Raw genomic sequence first — 19312 nt, forward strand, 5'->3', positions numbered from 1 at the left:
AAGCCCGACCAGTCCGCTTGTAGAGAACAGTCGATGATTAGCTGGGCAAAGCTGAATATGCTTCCGCCCATATCTAAAAGGATTTGAATGATCGACCACCCCGCTGTGGACTCACGACGGTGATTTGAGATGATCTGGGGTATGTATTTGAACACAGTGACACCTAGCTTGACGTATGTCAGAGCGTAGATCTGTTGAGCTTTTAGTAGTGGCCGATTCCAAATACGCTGACGTGCCTTACGACATCGATCCATTCCCATTCGTGTCCACCGGTGTCCATACTTTCCTGGCTGACGAGAACCATGATGGCGGAACATGCGATGGTGAGAAAGCTTGCGCACACGATGCTCCAGGTGACGATATTTGCACGCCTGTTTGTCGAGTGCTTGAACCCCCAGAGTGGAGGCCAGAATTGCGAGACTGAAATGGCACAGAACACGACCGCATTGATTCCGAAGCAGAGATCGTTGAACTGAACTGTTGGTTCCGGACTGGCTGGATGCCGTGCTGCATACTGTTCTCTGATGGTAGGCGAGTACAGAAAAACAGCAGTCCCAATCGTCTAGGATACCGTCAGTAGGATGTAAAAGGTTCGAAAGAGCCTGCGTACGTAGCAGATAAATCCYAAGGTGTTGAGAAGGGGAAAATCGAAGGCGAGGCCGTTGGTCGATCGATTTTTGATGTTCAGTAGTGGCTGCGGATAGAACGAGAGAGACCATAAGACGAAGTAGACCCAGCCACACAGCTGAGAGAGCCCATGCCAAAGGTCACCCATACTGAGTAGAATGAGACTGACAGAAACTGGTGATGATGTTGCTACCAACTTACCTCACATGGAATATATACCAAGATTTCGGAGAGCATGTAGTGGTCGGAGTGAATGTTCGGAGTTGGTCAGTCCGTCCATTCCGGCGCTAGTGAGAACAGTCAGCGGCGCAGCTTTCGATTGAACCTCATCCTCAACATCATGCTCTCGTTCACACGATAAGAATAGCCGTGAAAACGAAGCACACGAATGTGAGGATCTCGGCCACATTGCATTGTCCACATGACGACACATTCGGAAGAACCGATAGGATGGAGATGAAGGTAGGCATTGCTGCTTCTCCTAGCAAGACGTCTCGTCCGGCCGATGTGAATCTATTCTGGAGAGAGAAATATCCTCAGCAGACTTGGTCCTTGCGCCGGATCTCCTGGCGMACGTCGTTCGACCTCAGGGCACGAATCTAAGGGCCATCTGCTTCGGACGCCCACGCAGCTATCCTTTACCAAACGGAATGCCTGTGGCAGATGGGACCAGTCTGCGCAACTCGGGGCGCGCCTTCTACGCGATCAAACGTTCAGAGGAGTCGTCGACTGCCAGAAGTGTAGAATCACTCTCGATAAGGTATGACGCACCGTTGCTGAACATGACATCTTGCGTCGACAGAAGAGACAAAGGCATGAGCATAGGGGGTTGCGAAAGTTTGCACACTTTCCAGGAGTCTTTGTATTGATTGATACAGATGACGGTCCATACAGAAACAGCCTACTTGGCAGAACGACGAAAAGCTCACTGACGACTATCGTGGTCGCGGGACAGTCAGCATGATCAGCGCAGAGCCGCGGGACTATAGCTGTATATTAGAATAGTTTTAGGCGGCATCACAGCGGCACACCAACCCACAGATGATGATTCAACGAAATTGCACAGCGTGTCCTTGCATCGAGAGTTGCGTGTATTCATAATGACCAAAGGCCTACTTTCTCCACTACAAAACAAGCGTCAAGATGCTCATGGGGACTCTGTGGGTTTGAGAGTCGCGAGAAGGAAAGAGACGCTATTGCAGTGAGGTAGGTCGCGCTCATGTTCGTCATACTAGCGGCGCAGCTAAATTCGTCTCCTCTTCCCACCAGCCCCTGAACTCTCTTAACCTCTTCGTTCGTTCCCTTGCCAGCAACCTCCCCGTTTCAGTCTTCATCATCCCCTCAATCTTCTCCAACTTCTCCTCAAAATGCTCAATACTTCCCGTCAATCCCCTTCCCTTGTCTTTGACGGCCCCAAAAGCAAATACCCTGCCAATCCCCACAGCGCCAATAGCATCCAATCGATCCGCGTCCTGCACAACAGCCAACTCCGGATGCGCTCCAATAATAGCCTTGACGAATTGCGGCCGTTTTGTCTCATTTGTATAACTCACATTCTCCACAATCAACGCCACTTTGGCCACAAATCGCGGCGGACAGCCATTTTTACTCAATAGATCCGAGACCATTTGCTCGGCGTTCTCGCCCGGGATGATGTATTTCTTGTCCCCGACGTCGTGAAGTAGCGCCGCAAGCAATATGGCTTGCTTGTGGAATTTCTTCGCAGGATAGAGTTTGAGTTCTTCAGAGAGGATGTGTTTTGCCAGGTTCAATACGCGGAGGATGTGGTTGAAATCATGGGAACAGTCGTAGCGGGACATGTAGTCTTCCACGAAAGCGTAGACATTTTTGAAGAGGGATGAGGTCTCGAAGTCGTGTTTGGGTGTGTCTGGGCTTGTGATGTCGATATTTCCTGATTGGGTTTCTTGCAGAGAGAAATCCACGATGTCGATGGGAGTTGTGGGTCCTTCGTTCATTGTGAGGGCTTGTGATGATTGAGGATGGATGAGAGTGACTGGTTCTTGCAGAGTTTCTCAAAAGAACCTCTACTTATGCCTCGATGATGCTTTCAACCAGATTACGGCGAAGTTTTGTAGCAAACGCCCTTTCCGCATTCCGTTGTTTTTTGATCAGGCCGCTTCCGAACGGTCTTACGCGCGGCAGAACTGCGGGTGCGGGAAGCGCGGGAAGCCCGGTCAGCGCGTGAGAGAGAGCTTCCGACGTCGTCGTGGATTCGCCAGGCATTTGAACATCCAAACAGCTCCATCATCACCAGACACTTCGCCACGACGCATCACCTCTATCGACCACCAATCAAACATCTCCTGGCTCCCACCCCCTCACACTAGAATTCCACGATGCCGGCGACAACGGCGGAGACGCTCAGCATCGTCAATCGGACGGTTTCCGTGGCGCCGCTTGTCCTCCTCGCCGCAGCAGATCACTACGGTCGCTCCGCCAAGGGAACGCGGAAACGAGTAGTCGGTATTGTCTTGGGACAGAATGATGGCAAGAGCGTGCGGGTGTCAAACTGCTTTGGAGGTATGCGATGGGTTGATGATGCGAGATGCAATGATGTTGGGTGAGGGAAGCTAATCTTCCAACAGTACCCTTCGAGGAGGATGAAAAGGATCCATCAGTATGGTTTCTGGATCACAACTATGTTGAGGCGATGAACGACATGTTCAAGAAGGTCAATGCAAAGGAGAAGCTGATTGGATGGTATCACTCGGGCCCCAAGCTGCGCGCAAGCGATCTGGAGATCAACGAGCTATTCAAGCGCTACATTCCCAACCCACTGCTCATCATTCTTGATGTGCAGCCAAAGGAGGTCGGCGTGCCCACGGATGCATACTTTGCGGTGGAGGAGATCAAGGATGTAAGCCATGAGCATGCGAGGGATGGATATAGACAGACCACTAATGACTTCCTCCCAGGATGGCACAACTACCTCAAGGACCTTTGTACACACACCCAGTCTGATCGAGGCAGAAGAGGCGGAAGAGATTGGTGTTGAGCACCTTCTCAGAGACATCCGCGACGTCGCCGTTGGCACACTCAGCTCACGCATCACAAACCAGCTCGAATCGCTGCAAGGCCTGCATATGCGCCTGCAGGATATTGGCAAGTACCTGCAGAAAGTCCTCGACGGCGATCTTCCTGTCAACCACGCCATCCTCGCAAATCTTCAAGACGTATTCAACCTTCTCCCCAACCTCACCACACCCGCACCCAATAGCAAGGACCTATCAACACTCAACGGAATCGTCAATGGTTCTGTAGGCCTTCTCGGTGGCAGCTCTGAGAACTCTGATCTTTCGAGAGGAATGAGTGTCAAGACCAACGWTGAGCTCATGTCCGTCTACCTCTCCAACTTAATACGATCTATCAACGCCTTCCACGAATTGATCGACAACAAAATCCAGAACAAGAGGCAGCAAGAGGAAGAGGATTCCAAGAAGGACGACGACAAGAAGGACAAAGACGTCAAGAAGGATGACAAGGCGCAAGTCAACGGCACATCAGAGAAGGAGAGCAAGGATGATGAGAAGAGCAAGAAGAAGTGACGAGGCGGATGGCATGTATCTGAAGAAAAGACATCGTGCATCGGCATGGGCAGGCGTCCGGAGCATTCGCCCGATGTGGGTTTGGCGTGGCGTTCTGGTTCGATCCAGCCAGAGGATGAATACCTGGCCGTTGTCAAGTATGTATATTACGAGCTCGCAGTCAGAAGAGTCGCCCAGTATGCGCGAATGGCTGTGAGGATAGAAAACGATTCATCCACCTCAACCTGCCAAACCTTTCAGGCAGCATATTGACGATCACGAGGACAAAGCGCAGATCTCCTGACTTGAGTCGCTAAGACGCAGAGTAACACGCCAGCCGGACATGTCTCGCGTATCGCTGACCTCGGCCCTGCTTTCGAATGCTGCAAATGGTCGCATACCCCGGTCACACGGCCCCTGATGGTGGCTGCATCTGATCTGTAGCTCATGTCAGCAGTGCAACCTCAATGGTCATGCAGATAAGACTGTACCGATGGGCATTGTTGTCTGCCATCTAACTTTAGATGGGCGTTGCTTTGGCAGCCTGATTACACCGCGCCACTGGCGGAACCACGCTGCAAGCTGCAATGCACTCTCGCAACCACCTTTATGAGTTGGGTGGCTGCATGATAGGCACCATTACCTTCAAACCATTGCCTTCAATCTCCCCATCCAGCAGCCCATCCCGCCAACTCCTCCCTTGAAATCTCCTTTTCTTCAGCAAAATGGCCAAATCCTTTACAGTGCTCGACCAGAATGCAAGCGAGAAGATGCTTGCAAACAGCCAAATCACTCCCTTTGGTTAGTCCACCAAATAACATTGGTTCCTTTGGGCATGCGCTGTTCTCTGTCTCAGTAGACGCCTGCGCAGGGAACGCGGAGAAGGTGAATGCCGGACATGAACAGCTCCATGCGACTAGTCTCACTTCATAATAATTGACCTTTTCGACCGTTCCGTGGCGGGTGTGATGTTGTTGAGCGGAGCGCACAAGATAGAGCGTTGATGTATTCCTGTCTGAGACTTTGAGCCGGGTGACGAGGCCGCGATCTAGACAGTCCAGCGCTGGGAGGAGTTCCTTCTCAAGTAGGGCGTAGAGGGTTAGGAAGAGGTTTTTATCTGAAAGTTGGAGGGATTTGAGGGGATTCTGGGTGTTGGCAGAGTTTGTGGAAGTTGAGATTGAAGTAATGAGTGATGCTATGAGATGGCGAGGGTTGCTCAGATTGGAGATGCTCTCTCGTATGTGGGTAGATTCCATGTTGATGGCGTTCTTAGCACTTGCATCGTTGTTGACGATGAAATAATAGAGAGAGATGAGCTTTGACGGTAACTTTGGAAGCGAAACTTTAAACCTTTAGGCCTGCATTATGATTCTTGAACAGGCGTGTGAAGGATGTCGGTCTGGTAACAGTTTGTCAACTATGTGAGGTCGAGTACGCACGAAGGGATCTGGTCAACATCAGGGCACTCAAATCGATGGCATCACCTCAGATGATCTCAAACGCACCTCGGTCCGTCGTCACCAGGTTGTGCAACATCCTGCAAAGGCCGCCGTATGACGCTGTCAGGTACCTACAAGTACCGTCCGTCCCTTTGCTCAGCCACAGCCTCTACAGCACACACCGCTCATTCACGATACAAAGTAGTAGACAGTAGTCAAGTACCGAAACGAGGACGTGATGTCGGCATTAGGGAGATGCGTCGACGCCAAACTACTGTGCTGTGTAGTGTGCTCGGGCTCGGGCGCCTAGAGGGGGGCGATAACGATAAGAAACTCTATCGCAATGCGTGGGATGGAATCATGCGAATGGATGGGATGGAATGATCGACTGGTAGCATGAAACGCATCACGATGCACACCTCGTGCGCTCGCAGTAGCTCGACCGCTCTTTGCGCTCGAACCTAAGACATCAATCACATGCAAATATCGGAGACGGCCGGGGCCACCACACACCGATCACCGGATGATGAAAGTGGATGATGTGGTCACGCACATGCCACAGCCAATGTCAATGCCAATGCGACGTCCCCAAGTGTGGGGGATGGCAGGTCAGGTAGCCGCCGCGAGATGTTCGGCTCCGTCAGACCGCCCACGGCTGGCCGCTGGCGACGATGAGGCGAGCAAGATACGGAGCTCGCATCAACCAACGCCCACACTATTGTCCTCGTCGTCTCAGAGGTGGAACTTCGGTTAGCGCGGGCTTAGGTCTCCTTTGTCCAATGCTGGCCCGAATGGGCGATGAGCACCGCTCACCGGCTGGAAGCTGGACGGGCGTGGGTCCAATGGTGGAGGAGCTGGCAGCTTGTTGTCTTGGGTGGCGCAGGATTGCTGATTTGCAACGCGGCACCACTCCAGGAAGGGCATTTGCGTGAGTGGAGATGTGTGCTGCTGGCTGACGCCCAGCAATTCAGATTGATCACCGTCCTTCCAGAATCGCGTGGACGACAATCTGCAGGTGTTGGATTCATAATACAATGCAGCTCGCGGCGTCGGGGATAAGGTAGCAGTCTTGTACATTGGGGAAAATGGGACGGGAAAGTGTAATTGGCGACGGGCACCAGGGTCTCCGATCGGCGCTAATGCCCGCGCGCTGGTGGCTAAAGTAGGTAATCGTCGTCGGTGGACAACATCGCGTGAGTCACGCTCCTCTCACAAACCACATCGCATCCCATCCAATGGCCGCCGGATTCCGAACAGCTGCTGCAATGGCGCAGGCCAATGGTAATGGTGTGCAGCTAGAGAGCTGTGCACGCGCTTCGGGCGGGCGACTACGAGCAGCACCAGCACACACCCCGTCTCGTCGCGTCTCGTCTCGTTCGCCCGCCCGCTCGCTCGCCCTGGTCATGCGCACTGCGACCGATGCCTGGCCGCTCTTTCTGGCTGCCCTGTTTGCCGCGCCCGGATGATCATTGATTGATGTGAGTGTGATGATTGATGGATGGAGGTGAGGTAATCAGGAATCTGAATCATCGAGCAGCTGCCGCCTGTCCAAAAGGCTGCATGTCTCGCTCCCGTAACATTCATTCTTTATGCGAGCAGGTACCGTGGTCTCAGCCGCCGACTTGTCCTCAAGATCCTCCGGATTCCACGGTCATCCGCCACTTTCTTGCACCTATATTATATGACTCGCTCTCTGCCACTCCTCTCTAGACCACTTTTTGCCAATACATACCTCGTCACAGCGCGGACTTAGTCGGCTTTGCTTGCGTTCACGCCCCCACTACTTTAGGCATACAACAATCCACCCCGGCTGAACAACAGGCTTCGCCACGTACGCGTGCGACGGCATACTTGGATTACTTGAGAGCATTTCCTCGCCACCTGCAACAACACTCTCGCCGGCCGGCTACATTGACGGACGCATTGCATATCAGACTACCAACTCAACTACAAGCCGACGAGACGATCATGGAGGCAGCAACAAAGCAAGAGAAAAGCAAACTAYACCAGCCACACATCAACCAGGCCCACCTCTTGACGCCTGAGTCTCCRCTGTTGGACAGTTTTTCGCAGACCGTCCCAATCTCACAACAAGCACAGGCATCCGTGCCATCGCCGCCAGCATCACCGCAGTTCGACCATCGATTCCAGAAAGACTACGACCAGCAACTTTACCCAGACAGCGGCAGTCAGAACGATACAACTCTTCCCCCTCTCTTCAACGAGAACGGACAGAACATATGGGCTGGTCGTCAGCAGACACCGCCAACGGAGAGGGCATTGTCGATTGCAACCCCCCCTTCTGCCCACACCAGCCCGATTGCCAACGACGTACAGACATCCCGTCCTACTGAGCAGAGTCCGGCTCCAAAGCGGTTTGTGAATCCCGTCGGAGCGGTACAACTATACAATCACTACGGCAATGAATACTACCAATTCATGCTCGCACAAATGGAAGACCACAGAGCACGACGGACATTGCCCGCCCCGAAAGCACCACAAGGCGTAGACCGGGACTCTTATGACAAGACGGTTCTTCGCTCGCTTGGTAGTCACCGAGTGGAGAAGCACAGACCAACCACTCGCACTGCTCCCAAGCCCAAAGCCGTCCGACCCACATCGTCCCGAGGAGTTGTTGCACCCAAGTCTCCCGTTATTGTTGAGCAAGTTCGGCCAGTCTCTGTCAAGAGGGAACGCACACCCGCCAGACGAAATATCAGAAGAACAACGACCCCGGACGCAACAGGCGGTGCAATGTCTGCAGCTTCCAAACGCACACGAGCGGCACCCACCAAGAAGCTAGACGGCAAAGTCCCTGCCCAATGGGCCGAGCTCGAGGACTTTAGCCCACCCATTTCCACTCTCGACAACGATGGGGTCGAGCTGTCCGTCGTCTGGAACAATGCCAGTGCGTTGAACCTTGACAACGATCCCGACAGAGCACATCTTCACCCACAAGAGCTGAAGATTGCTTCCAAGCTACGGCTTCACTGCAACGAATACCTYCTCAATAAACGACGAATCTTCGCCGCGAAGCTCCGGTCTCTGCAGACCAACACTCCGGTCTTCAACAAGACATCGGCACAAAACTCTACGAGTGTTGACGTCAACAAGGCGAGCCGTCTTTGGTCAGCATTTGAGGGAGCAGGCTGGTTCGATCCCGTCTGGTTTGAGAAGTGGATGTGAGCGTGACTCATCTATTCACTCATCGTGATGTCTCTTCTTTCTTTTTTTGATTACGATATTTCGACAACGACCCTTGGCCTCGGAGTCACCGGCACGCCATCCAACGCATCAAGAACGATCACTTAGCATGCGCGCCACTTTGCATATTTGATTTTGGAGTTGGGCTGGATTTAGCGACTGATCATTACGACATGAACGATGCATATCATCATCATGGCACAGGCATGTATGWCATGKATATGATTTTGATGAGGCTTGTGCGGAAGGACTGGACTGCATGCTTGATAATTGGGATAAGCACTGGCGCATTGGTTTTAGATACCCCCTCTCACAGACAGATGAATGCATGTTTGCATCAATGAATACTTGTTGACTTTCACATACTCTTCCACTTGCTGTATGTTGCATGTTGTGTGAGGTGTAGGTAGTCTGTAGCCACTCGCTTCCACCAAATCCTGACTTTTGAGCGTGTGGAACGTGCCCATTGGAATTCGTCGCAATCCCTGGAGCCCTGACTCTGGTTCGTAGCATGTGAAAGCTCCGTCGAGTGCCCAAGCACCTGCAGTTACATGTAGGTACGTGCAACGAGAGGATGTGTCGATGGACAGGCACATGAAGATCCGCCTGCAAGATGTGATATATTTGCCAACATGAAAACTCCATCGTGCAAGTTATACAACAATACATGCCTTCACATGTAAGGAAGACGTCGGATCGTTTGCGGTGGCACGGTCCTCCTCGCGTCGCTGCGGATCGCCAACTCCAACGTGTCCTCGTCCCTGAAAAATGTACCAAAACGGCAAGGCGCGCTCTTCTTCCAGCTGGAAATAGAGCTGGAGTACGCACCCGCTCTAGGTGGCCGAGATACCTTACTGCTCATTAATTCTCGTGCTGCAGAACGCTTCCTTTTCTTAGGGGCAGCAGCGTATTCACTCCTTCCGACTTTGGACGTGTCTATGCTTCTTCGGCTTCCATCATCTTCTTCTCCCCACACCTTTTAGATAGACTTTTGATTAATTGACTTTTGGACGAGGCCAGGGACCAGGCTGAGATCCCAGACAACCTTCACGACCACTCATCATGGCCGCTTCCAACGCGACGACGACGGGCGCGGATACCCAGGGCGATTTACGGAAGCGGAATGTGCAGCAAGGTCTGCAAGCGGGACGAGAGGCTGGCGAGCAGCTCGCAGAGAAGACGAAGCAAAAGGTGCGTGGCATTCTGGACGCGGCTGAAGATGGACATCGTACACCTGTCACAAAGTTGATTATAGACGGATGCTGACGGCGATCCAACCACAGTCTTCATCTTTCCTCCAGATCCTCGACGATTATGAATTCCTCATCGCACCCATCATCTTCACCGCGCTTGCCTTCTTCACGCGCATGTGGAAGATTGGCCTTTCCCCAATTGTCACCTGGGACGAGGCGCACTTCGGCAAATTCGGATCCCACTACCTCAAGCGCGAGTTCTACTTCGATGTTCACCCACCGCTCGGAAAGATGCTGGTCGGCCTCTCCGGATACCTCGCGGGATACAATGGCTCCTTTGAATTCAAGAGCGGAGAGACGTACCCCGAAGAGCTCGACTACACCTTCATGCGCGTTTTCAATGCTGCCTTTGGTGCTTTGTGCATTCCGCTGGCCTACTTCACCGCAAAGGAGCTGCACTTCAAGAAGCCCACCGTGTGGCTTGTTACGATGATGGTGCTCTTCGAGAACAGCTACACTACCATCAGCCGCTTCATCCTGCTGGACAGCATGCTTCTCTTCTTCACTTTTACCACCGTTTTCTGCTGGGCCAAGTTTCACAATCAGCGCCATGACCCGTTCTCTCCAGAGTGGGGCCTGTGGCTCTTCATGACTGGACTTTCCATTGGTTGCGTATGCAGTGTCAAGTGGGTGGGAATGTTCGGCACTGCATTGGTTGGTCTGTACACCATTGAGGACCTGTGGAACAAGTTTGGCGACCTCAAGATGCCCAAGACCGAACTCGCAGCACATGTCAGCTTCCGTGTCGTTGGGCTTATCGTCATCCCACTCATCGTCTACATGTTTTCCTTTTGGATGCACTTCCTCATCCTCGAGAATAGCGGCCCTGGCGATGCGCAGATGTCATCGCTCTTCCAGGCCAACCTCCGTGGAACCGAAGTCGGCAAGGACAGTCCGTTGGAGATCGCCATGGGGTCCCGTGCAACACTTAAGAACATGGGATACGGTGGCGGACTCCTCCATTCCCACGTTCAGACATATCCCGAAGGCTCCCAGCAGCAGCAAATCACTTGCTACCACCACAAGGATGCCAACAACGATTGGTTCTTCTACCCCAACAGACACGACGGGGAGTTCGACCCTGCCGCTGATCTCAAATACGTCGGAAACGGCGATGTCATTCGTTTAATTCACGCCCAGACCGGTCGCAACCTCCACTCTCACCAAGTCGCTGCTCCTGTCACCAAGTCTGACTGGGAAGTGTCTTGTTATGGCAACACTACAGTTGGCGATACCAAGGACCACTGGCAGGTCGAGGTCGTCAATGATGCAGCATCCAACGACTACTCCAAGCTCCGTACTTTGACTACGGCATTCCGTTTGAAGCACGTTGATCTTGGCTGCTACCTCCGCGCTGGCAACGTCAACTTGCCACAATGGGGTTTCAAGCAGATCGAGACTACCTGTGTGAAGGCTAACCGGCCTCGAGACGTTTACACCCACTGGAACGTCGAGTCGCACACGAACGAGAGACGTGAGTCGATCCAAATGTCACCCCTGTTGAATAATACTGACATTTTCCAGTTCCACCAAGCGCTCCGGGCGCATATAAATCTCCATTCCTCCGTGACTTTGTTCACCTCAACGTGGCCATGATGACTTCCAACAACGCACTCGTTCCAGACCCAGACAAGCAAGACGACCTCGCGTCCAAGCCATGGCAATGGCCACTGCTCAACGTCGGCCTTCGCATGTGCGGATGGGACGACAACATTGTCAAGTACTTCCTTCTTGGAAACCCCGCGGTTTACTGGGGTTCGACCTTTTCCGTCGCCTTCCTCCTCGGCATGATTGGCTGGTACGCCATTCGCTGGCAGCGTGGGTATGATGAGCTCACTTGGGCACAAATCGACCAGTTTCACTACGCGGGATTGTACCCCTTGATTGGATGGTTCTTGCACTACATGCCGTTCATCGCCATGGCACGAGTGACATATGTGCATCACTACTACCCCGCGCTTTATTTCGCCATCTTGACGAGCGGTTTCATCGTGGATTGGTACACGAGAAACTTGCACAAGGGTGTGCAGACGGGCATCTTCACGACATTGTACGTTGTGATTATCGGCTTGTTCTGGCTGTTCCGAGCATTCTGCTTTGGAATGGAGGGCAACAACCAGCAGTGGAAGCATCTGAAGTGGATGGATGCTTGGAGGATGGTGGATTAGTGAAGCAGAGTATGACATTTCCTTCACACAACCAGAATGGGAATGGATGATGATGGAGAGGGTCGAGAAAAGACGTGGCATTGCGGTGGCGTTCAGGAGCCAGCGGAATGAAACGAACAATAGCTGTGTATCATCTAGACAGTTCACTATGCTACAGACTTGTCTCCTTGCACGTTATTTATTTTGCCGGGATGACTGAATAGGAGTTTCTCTTGTTGATATCAGTAAGCCCGGTATGCCTATGTAAGCTGCGGGTAGGACCTCGGCGATGATGATTCCAGCTAGCTCTCCCAATGTCTGGGCGAGCTGGGTCATGGTAAAATGCACTTAATGACCGCAACATCATCTCGATTGTAGCTTCCGAACCCCCCAACCTGGATCTCATGCTGTTGCCACAGCGTTGAAGCTAAGATGAATACATTCCGACCACCTCTGCTAGAGGCAGCGTTGCAGTCGTGTACCAGGTCACCACGCTCYCCCGCCTTCCGCAGTGCCTTGCAACACCGAGCTCGTCTTCCGCGGCGACACTATTCCTCCCGACCGCCACTTCCACCCGGATCACTGCAAAAGACGGAGATATGGTATCCCAAAACGAGAATCGCCGTGGGGATCGTCTTCATTGGCACGTTGATTTACAACATGGTGAGCATTTTCAATGGCAACCACGACAATGGCCGTGAATGGCAGCTGATGGGGTACAACAGGCCACGGGCGACAAGGAGGTTCCATCATCAGAGGCTCCGGACTCACCACCTCCTCGCTCGGGACAACAGCTCGACTCTCCCTCAATAGCTGAGCGCGACAACCTCATCAAGCGGGAATCCGGCGTCGATGTCAGCTCTCCCATGCGTCTACGAATGGAGCAATACATCAAAGAAAAGCAAAAGGAGATTGTAGGAGCAATAGAAGCATTGGACGGGCAGAAGTTTCAAAAGGATGAGTGGACAAGACCCAGTGGTGGCGGTGGAATATCTTGCGTTCTGCAGGATGGAAACGTGTTCGAGAAGGCTGGGGTGAATATCAGTGTTGTCTACGGAACTCTCCCAAGACAAGCCATTTCCAAGATGCGTGTGAACCACAAAGCCTTGGACCCCGATGTTGAGAGTCTGGAATTCTTCGCCGCGGGATTGAGTCTGGTGTTGCATCCGATCAACCCCATGGCTCCGACGGTACATCTCAACTATCGATACTTTGAGACGGCGAAMAAGGATGGATCCACAAATGCATGGTGGTTTGGTGGTGGAACGGATCTGACACCTTCATATCTCTTCGACGAGGACGTGATACATTTCCACCGCGGCATCAAGGAAGCCTGTGACGCACACGATAAGACCTACTACTCCCGCTTCAAAAAATGGTGCGACGAGTACTTTTACGTCAAACACCGTGGCGAATCACGCGGTGTGGGAGGAATCTTCTTCGACGATTTAGATGAAACGGAGAAGGATCAGGAGAGTCTCTTTGCTTTCTGCCAGAGTTGTCTCGGAGCTTTCCTACCCAGCTACATTCCCATCATTCAAAAACGGAAAGACATGCCATATACGGAGAGGGAGAAGCAGTGGCAGCAATTACGACGAGGGAGATATGTGGAGTTTAATCTTGTGCATGATCGAGGGACGGCATTTGGGTTGAATACGCCCGGGGCGAGAATTGAGAGTATCTTGATGAGTTTGCCACTGACGGCGAGGTGGCAATATCAGCATGAGCCTGAGAAGGGGAGTCGGGAGGACCGATTGGTGAATGTTTTGAAGAACCCTGTAGAGTGGGTTTAGAGGAAGGTGGGTGTGGTTTGTAGGATTTGACAAGTGAATGTATGAATTTTGAGGAGGCCGGTTGTCTATTCGACAGTACCGTGACTGGAGTCTTGATCTAGAGTTGAATACCGGGAACTATGGAAAATCTGTCTGAGGCCTTGCATGCCTCGTTCGCGGAAACAGTGCAACCTGCTGTGTTGAATGCACGGAAATTGACCATCGTTCCGTGGAGCATTGATCATCGAATGCGACGGATCCCAGTACTTTCCCGTTCCTACCGCATCGTGTCGCAAGCTACCAGACATCAACATTGACTCTRTCAATCATCAATTTGATGGATAAATGAAATAGATTCTCTTGAGGAGAGCCCAGATGGAGTTCATCGAGACAAGGCGCTAGTCCCATACCAGAAATAGACTTCCCCGCGATCTCTGAACCGAGATGCGAGATGCTCCTCATCAATATCAACATCACCCGAGGTCAATAGCAAAGACAGGCATGGGTGTACTACATTACACAGGCCTCTCGTAGACGTAAGATACTTCTTTCATTCTTCTCTCACTTCCAAGTCGGCCCTTAAAAAATGAACTTCGAAGTACCCCAAGAATTGAAAGACTACCYCGCGAAGTTGGACGACTTCATAGAACGCGAGATCACTCCATTACAGAATGAGAACGACAACCAGCGCTTCTTCGATCACCGCCGAGAGCATGCTCGTACAGACTGGGATCGGGGCGGCCTTCCTCGCGAGGAATGGGAACAGCTCCTGAAGGAGGCGACGCGACGAGCAGACAAGGCTGGCTTCTACCGCTTCAGCTTGCCCAAGAAATATGGAGGCCAGAATGAGGAGACTGGCCGTGGTAGCAACCTATGGATGGCCGTGATTCGAGAGCATCTCGCAGCAAAGGGGTTGGGTCTGTTCAATGACCTGCAGAACGAACACTCTGTCTGTGGCAACTTCCCGGACGTGATTATGGTACAGCACTTTGGCAACGAACAGCAAAAGAAGGAGCTGATCGAAGGGAGATTACGGGGCGAGGTACGGATCACCTTTGGCTTGACGGAACCAGGACACGGCAGCGATGCCACCCACATGGACACCCGGGGAGAAAAGCAAGCAGATGGGAGCTACATCATCAACGGAGGAAAGATGTGGCAGACGGGGATACACAAGGCAACAAACTGCTTCATCTTCGCCCGTACGAGCGGCAAGAACGGTGACGCGAAGGGCATTTCTTGCTTCAATGTGCCACGACACACTCCCGGCCTCGAAGTTGAATCTTACGAGTGGACGCTCAACATGCCCACGGATCATGCGACAATCTCTCTGACAAATGTCAAGGTTCCCGCGTCTTCCATTATAGGTCCCGAGGGCGAGGGCCTTCAAGTGGCACAGGCCTTTGTACACGAGAACAGAATCAGGCAGGCAGCATCTTCCCTCGGTGCTGCTGTGTACTGTGTCCAACAATCCGTAGCATATGCCCGCAAGAGACAGCCTTTCGGGAAGCCATTGTCCTCGAACCAGGCGATTCAATTCCCTCTAGTAGAACTTGCCACCCAGTGTGAGATGCTCAGGCTGTTGATTCGAAAGACGGCTGTGGACATGGACACCATGCCTCATCGTGAAGTCGAGCAGAAGGTTAGCGACAAGGTCAGCATGTGCAATTACTGGGCGAATAGGCTATGCACACAAGCTGCCGATCAGGCTATCCAGACATTCGGGGGTTGGGGATATAGCCGGTGAGTCCACCGACTTCAAGTGCCCAAAAACATACTAACCTTGACAGACACTACCCATTCGAGCATATCTGGAGGCACCACCGTCGATACAGGATCACGGAAGGTTCAGAGGAAATCCAGATGCGGAAGGTGGCAGGATATCTATTCGGGTTCATGGGACCGAACAAGGCCAAGCTCTGAGGAACGCGTAGGTGATGTAAGGTGCAATCTTTTATGTGACATTGAGTCAAAGATCTGTGACCTTATCTGATGACCGTGGCTTGTTTCAACTCGGTTGTCGTCAGAGACGTTATTCATGTTTCGATTTCGCGTCATATTGAATAGTACAGCGATCGCATTTCAAAGGGTTTGAACTCGGGGAGAAGCCGAGACGCCATCTGGTCCCACGCACTCGATCGACATGACCGTCCCATCCAACGTCCGAAGCGACGAGAAACAAGTATGTGCACTACGGATTCGCACAATGAACAGCAGGGTTTGTGATTCACCGCCTGCCTCACCTGGTATCTAGGTTCAAGCTAACCGCGCTAATTTTTGAAACCGTCCCACTTTCAGGAAGGAAGGTCAAAATCCAAGATGTCCCCTGCTCTTCAACGTCACCCCGCTTCATTGTGATACGAAATACATAAAACAACACATCCCCCCATCTTGTAACCCAGACTCTCAACTCCCGCAGTTATGGCATCCTCGTCTCTCTACAACCAAATCTTCGACCTGGAAGAGCGAACATGGCAGGCGCTCAAACGGCAGGGAACTGATTTGTTGCCATTCCTGACCAAGGACGCCATCTTCATGTTTCCCATGGGAATGAAGATCACTGCAGAAACTGAACCATCCGTCCAGGACATTCTGCACTCCAAGGCCTTTGTTCCCTGGAAGACATTTGAGTTGTCAAAGGTCAATGTCACTCCCGTCGGGCCCGAAGGAGCAGTCATCTCATACCGGRCCATTGCTACACGAGTTTCGACAGGAAAGGAAGATGATCGCGAAACGCTCTTTGATGCGCTGTGCTCTAGTGTGTGGAGACTTGAAGATGGGAAATGGATGATGTGCCTCCACCAGCAGACATTGTCGAACTAGATATGATCCTCGCCAAGTACGAATCGAGGTAGCGAAACCTCTCCCGAATCACGGAAGCTCGACGAAGGGAATGTTTCGTCTCGCACGATCTACACGGGAAGCGGAAAACAATAAATGTTCTGCAGACAGGACTTAGTGTCGCTCACATTGAGCCGGGATGGAACCGACAATCGCGAGGTACCTCCTCATTTCTTTTGCTGCCATTTAATTAGCAAGGCACTTTTGAGCCTGCAGGAAACTGTTACAAAGACTGGATCAGTTTCGAGAGCAAGCATATCCAAAGCCTGGATCTATCGCTGGAAACGTGCACGGGGGACAGCCCCGACCGCTTAATTATGGGTTGATCGTCCTCCACGGCACAGACACGACGAGATGCGGCCGTACCTCGAAATCGTACTTCATCTACTCCCGGGATCTCTCGTGAAGCTTACGGCAGAGCTGTTAAGCCAAATTGAGTGACTGCGACCCGTCGCTACAAAAGAGCTTGCTTCTCGACATGCAGTAGATAATGAGAAGCTTGCCACGTCCACGGTAGTCAACAGTGCGTAACCGGGGCTGGAATGCTCGCGTGGTGTTTCGTAGAAAGTCCTCGCATGGCCCGGTCTATCATACCCAACCAAGGACAAGCAAACCACAGCTCAAAACGGCTGGCTCCCTCATTCAAGCATCCTTCCTTCGCTCAACAAACCGATCATGGAACCCAATCAAAACGCCGTGGTTGACGGATTTCAGTACGCAAACGCACGCCTTGTCGCGGAGAACGAGTCTCTGAAGAAGGCCAACGGCCAGTTTGGACAGAGGGTCGTCGACATGGTGTTGGAGAAGAATGATCTGAAGACTGAGAAGGGTGCTTTGAAAACTGAGGATGGCGCTCTGAAGACCGAGAATGAATCTCTGAAGGCGGAGATTGAAACTCTGAACACGGAGAATGCATCTTTGAAGACCGAAGACGATGGCCATGAAGCCTGTAAACGCAGCTTTTTGAGGCCTATCGCTTCACAATGGCACGAGCGAAGATGAGTGGATCAGGGAATGGGATAGATGAATAGCATTTCTGAAGCAGACGAATCGATTGATTTTAATGCGCCGCTATTGTTTAAGTAACCATAAGTCATCATCTTACCTCCCAGGGCTCGAAGAAAGTAATTGAAGACGTCTTTGTAAATTAAGATGCCCGTTGCTGTGGGGCGGGTGGTTGCTCTAGTAAGGTATCTTCCACGCTCTCGGGCTGCCTGCAAGCACCACAACTTCACCCAACATCCGTCGCGGTCATGCAAGAATCAGAGTTCGAAACCAATGGCTTGACCATGAAGCTACTCGGACTGGCGCACTATTGTGAAGGCAGAAGAGCCGCCGAGATCCAGGCCGTCATCGCCAGACTACCTGTCGCAGCTTACAACGAGCGCACCGCTGCGGAGAATGAGGTATCCATCGAAGTCCAGACGCTTTAGCATCAACCACGGCGACTCGCTAATCGAAACCAGATCGCGCGTCTTCGTCGGGAGAATGAAGAGCTCAAATATCGACTCTCCACCCGCGACATTGGCACACCCAGCAGCGTGCAGCGTCGCCCTGCGCAGTTTTCACGCGCTCCGCGTCGTGGTAACACGCCTGTTGATAGAACCAGCGGCCCTCACATCAAGGAAGAAGAACGCCTCTCAATCAGCTCATCAAGTACCTCGACTATGGCACGCAATCCACGCCTGACGCCTCCAGCACAGCACCAACGCGACATGGTCCCTGCCGATGCTAAACGCCAGCGTACCGACTCTGCACTATCGAGCAGACGTCCAGTCTGCACTGGCTGCTTCCAAGTCAACGGCCTCTGCGATGCCAAGGTCGAGTGTGACGTGTGTCGCGCTCGAGGCTATGGTTGTGAGTACCGGGAGTGCTGGGATGGTCTCACGTGCATCGACCTGGCCTGCACGAGGATTCATCCAGATCAGTGGGATCCTGTACGGGAGACCGGCCGGAAAGTCAATCAAAGCAGGAATGGTGTTGGGAGCTGGCGCTGAGATTGAGATTGAGAAGTTTCAAGCAGCAGTCTCTTTTGCAACTGGATTGGTTGTATCCCAACTGAGACTTGCGAGGGGAGAAATGACCTTGAAGGACCTACGAGAACAACTCACCGGCGAGGACTGGAGACAGTGGGGCTTATCGACTCTGCACGTAGTGAACCGAGGACCAAGGTCATGAACAGGTAGCTGCAATATCAAAACTAGCAGTCTCATGGAGAGTCAGGTCTCCGTTGTGTGATTTTGTCTTGGTCGTGCTGTCGATTCACAAGTAGGTAGGCAGTGAAGCAACCCTTCGTTTTCATCGGCCTTCGGCTCAGCATTATTATCGCCTTCATGCAAATCCTACACCTGTGTGTACACAGGCGTGACTTCGAAACGTATCTTCTGCGCATTTGCGCTGCCTGCATAGGGACTCCCGCTGTCGTGCCCGTCCGRGGGAAGCTGGAGCAAAGCATTCCATCCATACCTGGATGTCCCAGACGCA

The 19312-nt window shown here is 52.4% G+C and overlaps 11 protein-coding genes; 8 read left to right on the forward strand and 3 right to left on the reverse strand.

The window, feature by feature from the left end:
• Positions 1–202: 202 nt before the first annotated feature.
• RCC_04546 (uncharacterized protein) lies at positions 203–775 on the reverse strand (the record flags this gene model as incomplete). XM_023769824.1 has 2 exons in its annotated part: positions 203–562; positions 611–775. 2 exons carry the CDS (start codon positions 773–775, stop codon positions 203–205), a joined length of 525 nt encoding a protein of 174 aa, XP_023625592.1.
• Positions 776–1853: 1078 nt separating this feature from the next.
• RCC_04547 (related to HD superfamily hydrolase) lies at positions 1854–2603 on the reverse strand (the record flags this gene model as incomplete). Its single annotated transcript, XM_023769825.1, has 1 exon — positions 1854–2603. One exon carries the CDS (start codon positions 2601–2603, stop codon positions 1854–1856), a length of 750 nt encoding a protein of 249 aa, XP_023625593.1.
• A 381-nt stretch (positions 2604–2984) lies between these two features.
• Positions 2985–4193, forward strand: RCC_04548 (probable 26S proteasome regulatory particle subunit Rpn8, putative; the record flags this gene model as incomplete). XM_023769826.1 has 3 exons in its annotated part: positions 2985–3168; positions 3234–3505; positions 3564–4193. 3 exons carry the CDS (start codon positions 2985–2987, stop codon positions 4191–4193), a joined length of 1086 nt encoding a protein of 361 aa, XP_023625594.1.
• A 638-nt stretch (positions 4194–4831) lies between these two features.
• Positions 4832–5428, reverse strand: RCC_04549 (uncharacterized protein; the record flags this gene model as incomplete). Its single annotated transcript, XM_023769827.1, has 1 exon — positions 4832–5428. The coding sequence occupies one exon, from the start codon at positions 5426–5428 to the stop codon at positions 4832–4834; it is 597 nt and encodes a 198-aa protein (XP_023625595.1).
• A 2151-nt stretch (positions 5429–7579) lies between these two features.
• On the forward strand, positions 7580–8797 carry RCC_04550 (uncharacterized protein; the record flags this gene model as incomplete). The annotated part of the gene is made up of 1 exon (XM_023769828.1): positions 7580–8797. The coding sequence occupies one exon, from the start codon at positions 7580–7582 to the stop codon at positions 8795–8797; it is 1218 nt and encodes a 405-aa protein (XP_023625596.1).
• A 1080-nt stretch (positions 8798–9877) lies between these two features.
• Positions 9878–12236, forward strand: RCC_04551 (probable dolichyl-phosphate-mannose--protein mannosyltransferase 2; the record flags this gene model as incomplete). XM_023769829.1 has 3 exons in its annotated part: positions 9878–10006; positions 10099–11542; positions 11593–12236. The coding sequence occupies 3 exons, from the start codon at positions 9878–9880 to the stop codon at positions 12234–12236; spliced, it is 2217 nt and encodes a 738-aa protein (XP_023625597.1).
• A 411-nt stretch (positions 12237–12647) lies between these two features.
• RCC_04552 (probable coproporphyrinogen oxidase precursor) lies at positions 12648–14008 on the forward strand (the record flags this gene model as incomplete). XM_023769830.1 has 2 exons in its annotated part: positions 12648–12878; positions 12941–14008. The coding sequence occupies 2 exons, from the start codon at positions 12648–12650 to the stop codon at positions 14006–14008; spliced, it is 1299 nt and encodes a 432-aa protein (XP_023625598.1).
• Positions 14009–14573: 565 nt separating this feature from the next.
• On the forward strand, positions 14574–15910 carry RCC_04553 (uncharacterized protein; the record flags this gene model as incomplete). XM_023769831.1 has 2 exons in its annotated part: positions 14574–15730; positions 15778–15910. The coding sequence occupies 2 exons, from the start codon at positions 14574–14576 to the stop codon at positions 15908–15910; spliced, it is 1290 nt and encodes a 429-aa protein (XP_023625599.1).
• Positions 15911–16408: 498 nt separating this feature from the next.
• On the forward strand, positions 16409–16810 carry RCC_04554 (uncharacterized protein; the record flags this gene model as incomplete). Its single annotated transcript, XM_023769832.1, has 1 exon — positions 16409–16810. The coding sequence occupies one exon, from the start codon at positions 16409–16411 to the stop codon at positions 16808–16810; it is 402 nt and encodes a 133-aa protein (XP_023625600.1).
• A 693-nt stretch (positions 16811–17503) lies between these two features.
• RCC_04555 (uncharacterized protein) lies at positions 17504–17830 on the forward strand (the record flags this gene model as incomplete). The annotated part of the gene is made up of 1 exon (XM_023769833.1): positions 17504–17830. The coding sequence occupies one exon, from the start codon at positions 17504–17506 to the stop codon at positions 17828–17830; it is 327 nt and encodes a 108-aa protein (XP_023625601.1).
• Positions 17831–18081: 251 nt separating this feature from the next.
• RCC_04556 (uncharacterized protein) lies at positions 18082–18825 on the forward strand (the record flags this gene model as incomplete). XM_023769834.1 has 2 exons in its annotated part: positions 18082–18234; positions 18295–18825. 2 exons carry the CDS (start codon positions 18082–18084, stop codon positions 18823–18825), a joined length of 684 nt encoding a protein of 227 aa, XP_023625602.1.
• Between the last annotated feature and the right edge of the window lie 487 nt (positions 18826–19312).

The sequence above is a fragment of the Ramularia collo-cygni genome, assembly GCF_900074925.1.
Source record: "Ramularia collo-cygni strain URUG2 genome assembly, contig: RCC_scaffold06, whole genome shotgun sequence".
In the NCBI taxonomy this organism is placed as follows: domain Eukaryota; kingdom Fungi; phylum Ascomycota; class Dothideomycetes; order Mycosphaerellales; family Mycosphaerellaceae; genus Ramularia; species Ramularia collo-cygni.